This window comes from Engraulis encrasicolus, chromosome 22 (genome assembly GCF_034702125.1).
Source record: "Engraulis encrasicolus isolate BLACKSEA-1 chromosome 22, IST_EnEncr_1.0, whole genome shotgun sequence".
Classification (NCBI taxonomy): Eukaryota; Metazoa; Chordata; class Actinopteri; order Clupeiformes; family Engraulidae; genus Engraulis; species Engraulis encrasicolus.
This window is the reverse complement of record NC_085878.1, coordinates 9,178,947-9,186,781: the sequence shown is the minus strand read 5'-3', so window position 1 is coordinate 9,186,781 and position 7,835 is coordinate 9,178,947. Positions and strand designations below refer to the sequence as shown.

At 43.9% G+C, this 7,835-nt stretch overlaps 1 protein-coding gene across 2 annotated transcripts; it reads left to right on the top strand.

The window, feature by feature from the left end:
• The first annotated feature begins 2,061 nt into the window (after positions 1-2,061).
• rpl26 (ribosomal protein L26) lies at positions 2,062-7,365 on the top strand. 2 transcript variants are annotated; one of them, XM_063188916.1, is made up of 4 exons: positions 2,062-2,177; positions 3,245-3,417; positions 3,921-4,061; positions 7,187-7,365. In XM_063188916.1, exons 2-4 carry the CDS (start codon positions 3,250-3,252, stop codon positions 7,313-7,315), a joined length of 438 nt encoding a protein of 145 aa, XP_063044986.1. In that variant the 5' UTR covers positions 2,062-2,177; positions 3,245-3,249; the 3' UTR covers positions 7,316-7,365. The 2 variants fall into 2 exon arrangements, with proteins under 2 accessions (XP_063044986.1, XP_063044987.1); XM_063188917.1 differs by having other exon boundaries at positions 2,168-2,279.
• Positions 7,366-7,835: the final 470 nt, after the last annotated feature.

Sequence of the window (7,835 nt, the reverse complement as noted above, 5' to 3'; positions counted from 1 at the left end):
CCATCAGCCAAATACATGTATTCTATGAAGTTATTGCCCATAATTAATATCATACATAAATCAATGTATTACTCAGTTATGAGAAAAACAGCAAGGTACCCTCATTACCTCTTCACTGTATTAGGTTGCTAAAAAATAGGAACAGTTAGACCAGTAGGCTATCACACCTGATGCATTTATGTAGCCTACTTTTTAATATTCTCTCCTGTCAGTTGGCAACAGCTATTGGACTGTCAGTACAGGGGCAAAACAGTTTTAATTCTGACCACCATCACTGCACCATCAAGCTACAAAGGTGTAGACCTAAGACTATTATTATTGTTACCCTTATTATTATTATTTCTATCATTATAAGACTCATATTATTGATGTGAATAACAATTTGTTTTAAAAGATCATATGATTGATTTTAATTCTCCTAATTTATTTCTTTAATTCTTTAATTCTCTTAATAATGTCATGGGTTTAGCATGCATATATTAGCACGTTTTATGCCTAATAAGTAACAAAGTTAAAAGAATCAAAATGCATGCTTAGGCTATGCTGTTCTATTACAGTGCGTGAAAGTGTGCACTGTCACTTTAAATCAGGCGGAGTCTGTAGACAGAGAATCTTCTCACTCGGACACGTCTTTTCTTTACAGATTGCCCCTTTGGCTGACTGATTATATGGGCGCTCTTATTTCAGTAGTTTAGTTAGTTCAGCTATCTCGCTCCGTGCATATGTTTTAATTACACTTCAGTCGCATTAAGTAAATGATTTTTTTGCAAAGCAATAACTTTGGCAAAAGGCGGCAATAGATTGCTGCAATTCTAGCGCGAGAGAGACGGTGCACTGCTCTACACGCAAAGCTAGGATGGACACGCAGGAATCCCTGTCATTTGCTTACTGTCTAAAAACTTTTAATACGTTCCTGGCATTTTTAAGCCCACATAAAAGTAACCTGCAACCAAATGGCTACACATTCTGACAGAACAATGGACGGAAATCCCATGTTGATTCCCCCCCATTAACAAACTGCTGTTAAAGTAGGCAGACACTACGCTATTCTGCATGACTGTTTGGTTAACTTTGCCTGAAAGCTAGCCGATATCTAATGAAATGACAGCTTACCTCCGTTTTGTAAAAGGCATTGTATCTAGCCTACTAACTTTGCACATTGAACATGAAGGCATGGGGGACAGGCTTGAAGTAGTGACAACTCGAAGCGGAGTAATTCTAGCTGTGAGAGAGAGCAAGCGCTCCGGACCGCTCAACTGTTACAAAGTTGCAACGTTGCTACAAACTCAAATTGTGGTGTCTCGCAGCGCATGTGCAGAATGCAGATGCATAACTGAAATAATGCGGGAGTCCCTTAATCTTATTTTATGTTGCTATCATTATAAAACTTTCATAAAAAATATTATATTTCAAGAAGAGGAAAATATATGAACTGTGAAAACACTGAGGGTGGGGCAGCAGGAGCGCAGCTCCATTTGGCTGTCCCTCCGAGGTGAGGAGGCGGAGCTGCGCTCCGCAGGGCTCCGCCCCAATTTAAACCCTGATTATATATATATATATATATATATATATATATAGGCCTATAAATACGGCTCGGTAAAAAAACAGAGCCGTATATAAATATATCTCTATGGCTCTGTAAAAATGTTTCATGACTCCCCTCTAGTGGTCATAAGAAGAACTGTTGTTTTTTTTAACTGTACTGTCAGATGCAGTCCAGTCTACAACAACAAAACACTTTGGAAGAAAAGCTAATACCTCGCGGAAGCCAACAGCTGCTTAGTTAAAGTTGTAGTTGTTTGGCTTTTCAAGAGAATTCCAACAATAGGCCTTGTAGTGGGTTACTTGGCGAGACTGTAGGGTGTAATTTATTGTGCGAGACTGAATCTGTCGCCTGTCCGTGTAGGAATGCCAAAGGCCATTTTCTGTTTCATGTGTTACAGACAATACCATAGTATCTAATCTAATCTGTGTACTGTATCGGATCTATGAATAAAACAACCAAAAACAATGAAACACTTTTAAAACCGAAAATAGGCCTACAGTAGCCTACTGTACACATTTCTGAGACACAAGCAACAACCAACCACGCATACCATCGCGAGATTTCAGTCTCGACTAATGTCGGCGGAAGTAGCTTACGAGTCTCTTTTCCGGCGGCCATAGCGGACTATCGGGTGGGTAAGAGTTTTTGGCTAACATGAAAGCCTACATCTAACTCCATCCTACCGTTCAAACATCTCACCGTAATCCATCAGATACCTAAAATCATTCCTAAGGTTGTGTTTGTTCATTTGATTAGAGTATTGCAGTGTTCGGTCAAAGTAAATGGAAGTAATGGTGGATTGAAATGGTCCGGGGCTTCCCTGTGCTAGCATAGGTTCGAGAGGCTGATGACACGGCGTGACTGTAGTTTGTTTCAAAATGCGGAATGGTGTTAATTAATTGTCGATAAATGCCAGCAGCGTACATGTTCCCTAAGCCAGTTATAGCGTTTCAAGCCCATTGCACATCAATTTCCTAAAGTGTTGTGTTCATTCTAGCGTTGACTTGTCACTAGGAAGGCTGTAAGATGCAATGCGAAGCTACAAGCATGTTGTCACTACAGTCTTGGAGGTGTTAGCAATGTCTACGCTGTTGTGGTTTGGCTCCTGCTTGTTGGTCATGAGCTCTGTTTGACAATTAAAGGTAACGTCAGATGTTGTGAAGCCGTTTTGATTCGAGTATGAAGCCAAGTCTGATAGCAAGCCTCTGTATGATTGCTGTGTTTTGGGACATGGCTAGCAGTTAGCCTGCTATATGAAATGGCTAGTCCCCGGTAGACGTGGTATTTCCGTAAGACTGAATGGTTCAAGGTTTGTGTTTTGTTCTGTTAACGTAATGTACGAGGCAGTCGACGTGGAAGCTGGAGTCAAAAGTGGAGCAACATAATACTGAGCTTTCTGGCTAACATTTAAGATTAAGGGTAGTCCAGGTGCATGGCATCATGCATGGCAATAGTCTTGACAGTATCGTTGGATGACCTCTTGGCTTGGTTCTGAAGTGTTTTTAAAAATAATTTTGGGAACTGATATGTATTCTAAGACTAACTTTCTAAGACTAACTTTTGTGCCATGATCTCAGGTACCAGGGCTTTTGTATGTGTTGGCCGAAGCTGTGGATGCTTACATCAGTTTGTTGATCAGTGTGTGTTTGGAGCAATCGGTGTGTATTGACAGCTGTGTTTGTCATTTTTTCTTTTCAGGCATCATGAAGCTGAACCCCTTCGTCACGTCTTCGCGGCGCAAGAACCGCAAGAGGCACTTCAATGCCCCGTCTCACATCCGCAGGAAGATCATGTCCTCCCCCCTCTCCAAGGAGCTGAGGCAGAAGTACAATGTCCGCTCCATGCCCATCCGCAAGGATGACGAGGTCCAGGTAAATACATGCTCAAACATAGACACACACTGCCCATCCGCAAGGACCACGAGGTCCAGGTGAGGGACACTCGCACAAATGCGCGCGCACACAATGCCTATTGAGGTCCATGTGCATCACCCTCTAATGCATGCATGCACACACACACGCCACAACTCCTCTGCAAGGGTGACTAGGTCCTGTTAAGGTGCAGAGATGCATACACACACACTTATTGTGTAACGCACACAACATGCTTGAATAGAGCTGCATATGCACACGCGTGGTAATAGTGTATGTTTTGGGAAGAGGTAAATGCACGTGTGCAGGGTTCATTGATTTATTGTGTGCGCTACATGTAAAGGTAATGAATGGGTCCTTGTCTTCTGTGTGCGTGATTGAGTTGTGGGGTGGGAATGTGTATTAAACTGGTCCCTGTCTTGTGCTCTGATTGTAAGGGGTAACTGAGTCTCTCTCTCTCTCTCTCTCTCTCTCTCTCTCGCTCTCTCCCCCCCCCCCTGTAGGTGGTGCGCGGTCACTACAAGGGCCAGCAGATTGGCAAGGTGGTCCAGGTGTACCGTAAGAAGTACGTCATCTACATCGAGCGTGTGCAGCGTGAGAAGGCCAACGGCACCACAGTACACGTCGGCATCCACCCCAGCAAGGTAAGCAGCAGCAGCAGCAGCTGTGTGTGTGTGTGTGTGTCTTGTGAAGTGCTGTGTCTGAAATGGAGTAAAGGCACCAAAGTAGAGACTGGGAAACGTTAACAGCATCCAGGACTGTGAGGATGGTGTGAGAGGTAGTGGTGCAGCACTTGATTGTGTATGCCGCTCGGGGAAGGGCTGTGTGTGGGGTCTGTACATCTACTCAGTGTTAAGTAGGGCTGTAACGATACTCAACACACGATTCGGTTCGTATCACAATTTTTGACCTACGGTTCAATACACACGACGATTTCTGAAATGTATGTCATGTGAATCTTGGAAGCATGATCACATTGTATTATATGGCTGTTGTTTGGACTGAAGGATGACAACTTTGAAAGGGCGTATCACGATACTGCCTCCTTGTGTCACGATACAGTATTGTGACTGTGTGTATCACAATTTCTTGATTCGATACAATATCGTTACAGCCCTAGTGTTAAGCCAAGGTGCCCCTGGCCCTTCTGGATAATTCAGTCATGCATCTAACTCATAACTGTGGAGCAGAAGTAGTCTTCAGATTAATGTGACTAGACACTTGTGTGTGGGATGTGAAGTTGACTGCCTTTGAGGTGTTCATGTTGACACTGGAAACGGTTGAGTTTGTGAGGCTTGGCCGTTTGACTTGTGTAGGAAATGAACAGACATGCGTTGTGACTGCCTGTCATTTAGTGATGTCGGTGTGTGTGTGTGGTGTGTGTGTGTGTAGTGCCCCACCTGCCAAAATTATTTTTGCTGCGAGTGGGTCTAGCCTCTAACAATTCCCCAGGCCCTGACACTGGCTGGCAAATTACAACGCTGCAGATTTGTTTTGACTCTTTGGATGCAAAGTGGTTGGGGGTTTTGAGGGAGTGACAACAAAGCGTTGGCTAATAGGCACAGACACGGTTTAAAAAACAAGGGATCGTTCCCATCAACAATCCTCCGATGTCTCATTGATCAGGGCCAGACTAAATATACACAATTGATCTCACATTTAAGGGCTCTGCATACTTCACGTGCGCATTTTGTCGCGTGTGGCGCGAGAACCATTAATGACGTCATCACTTGCGACAGACTATTCATACTTCAGAAGGCTTTCGCTCGCATTGTCGGAAGTGCCCTCTGCTGTTCATGAGAGAAACGGCAGTTTCTTTCGCAACTCGCAGCGTGAGTTCTACGGATGTATAAAATAGAAAGCCAAACACGGCTGCTGTAGGGCTACTGAACGTCTGACTTGTGACTTACCACATTGAAACATATATTTTTTGTTGTAGCCTACATTGCCAGATCATTCCAAGACCATGTGAGAGCATTGTTCTGGCGGCAGAATTTTTAAATATATCGCCGAACACAACGTGCTTCTGAACAAAGTAAACAATTGTTTCACTGAACAACATTTAAGAGAGAAGATAAAATAACTCTCTATGACATTTTATTATCCTTAAAATGGTGCAGGATCCATTCTGTAGTAGCCTACAGTAGTTGTAGCCTCTCTTCGCAACTCCTGCTTTGTCTGCCTACCTGCATGGTCGCTGGTGGCGCACGACATGTTACAAAATGTGGGGTGCACGACGTCGCGACACGGCAGCTCGCGCCACGGCGTGTGACGTCATTTTGGGTCACGTGATGGCGCGAGTGAGGTCGCGAGTGAGGTCGCGAGTGAAGTATGAAGGAGACTTACACCAGTCACGCCAAGTATGAATCCCCCTTTAGTCTGGCTTTCTTGCCAGGCTAGTGTGTTCTATGATGCGATTGGACTCCTGTCAGGTCCCCTCTGAACATGGCTTCAGCTTTTTCCCTTGTGGCATTGTACACATCAGTGCAGTTGTGGACACATGTCCATCGTGTGTCAATAGCGATAATAGTGTGTTCTCTGAGCTGTAGTGAGTTCATCCCGAGCTGCCTCGTGTAATGACACAGCAACTACCACATTTTATTATCATTGTTATTTTTAAAACTCAGTAGACTGTTCCGATAAGATTTGTACTATTTTACTCTGCGCTTTGGGTCTTATTACTGTCAAATATCATTTTGGTGCAGTATGCGTGTTGGGCTGAAATGTGATAAAGTCGTGAACATACTGCAGTGGGTTCCATAGGCCGTAAGGAAGCCCTAAGGGGGTCGTTGAGAAGGAAACTGCTAAGAATAGGGGACGCAGTCAGTTCCAATATGGTGGCCTGTTGGGAGGTTCATGCTAAGGTCATGAGAGTGTTTGTTCCATTAAAGGTTGAAGCATTGCTCTTCAGGAACTAATCAGTCATCCTAGTCATATTGCTGACATCGTGGGGCCAGCAAGTTCGATTTTGATACTTGGAAGCACCACGATATGATTCCATTAAATCGTGCACCGTAGGATCGATGCATGCCGATTGTTATTGACACTCCTAATCAGCTACTACTAAAACGTCATTGATCAGTCAATGGATGAAGATATGGCCATAGTGGTGGTGGTGAAAACATGTCCTTATGGGGACTATAAAGGCTACCTTCCTACCTAGCTAGTGGTGTCTGAAGTGGACAAACTCAAGTGCGTGTTTACTCATGCTTGTGTTAATGGATGACATCACGTGTCAAATATTACTTAATTACTACTTGTTGCATTGCTATTGGACCTGTCTTGCATGTTAATGTTAAAATATCAGTCCTGTGTAAGTCTTGTCTTTCTAATGGAACAGAAGATAAACACAATTTCAGTGTCCTTGTGTGACCTGTGCATGAAGTAACTGGTAAAATTGATTTGATGGCTGCAGCCAAGTGATTGAGATGGGCTTAAGATCAGAGGGTTGCAGGTTCCAATCCCACCTCCCTCCCAATCTCACTGCATGGCTAAGGCGCCCTTGAGCAAGGCACCTAACCCCACAGTGCTGCAGGGACTGTAACAAATACCCTGCACTTAAAAAAAAAAAACTCTCGTTGGATAGCAGGAAATCAGCGGTGTGTGTTTTCAGGTGGTAATGTAATAAGTGTGCATCTCTTCAGGTGGTGATCAAATCCAATGCAGTGTGTGTTCAGGTGATCAAATGCCATGTAATGTAATACTTGTGTGTGTTTGTGTTGAGGTGGTGATCTAATGTAATGCTTGTGTGTTTGTGTTGTGTGTTCAGGTGGTGATCACGAGGCTGAAGCTGGACAAGGATCGCAAGAAGATTCTTGAGCGCAAGGCCAAGTCCAGACAGGAGGACAAGGAGAAGGGCAAATACAGGGAGGAGACCATCGAGAAGATGCAGGAGTAGTGATCACGGCCACATTTTGTCTAAAATAATAAAAACTGTAAAAAACACAACCTCATCAGCTTTGGGAGTCACTATTTTACTAAAGCAGGGGTGGGGAACCTTTTTCATTCAAGGGGCCACTTCAAATTCCTACAAGGGCCACAAAAGTCCTCCGATAGTGCATTCAGGCCGACTGAGAACCGTGCTGGAGCACGTTCCCCAGGGCTGATGGTATTCAGGCTCCATGCCTGATTTCAGGATTGACAGAGTTTGCAAAAGCAAAAACATTGATAATAATTAACCATTAGGTTATTCTTATCTCAGAAAGTGTTACCGTTTCAGGGTTTTCTTCTACTATCAGTCTTGAATAATGGTCATACACAGGCTATTGTGTCAAAATAGGCCTACGTTACGTCACTATGCAGTATCTTGTCGTCGCCGTTAGAGCAGGGAAAAAAGTTCAGGCTCAGGACTTTTTCTTCACTATCATCACCCCTGCGTTCCCGCACCCAATCGCGAACTGGCTGTTGTGTTCACGCCA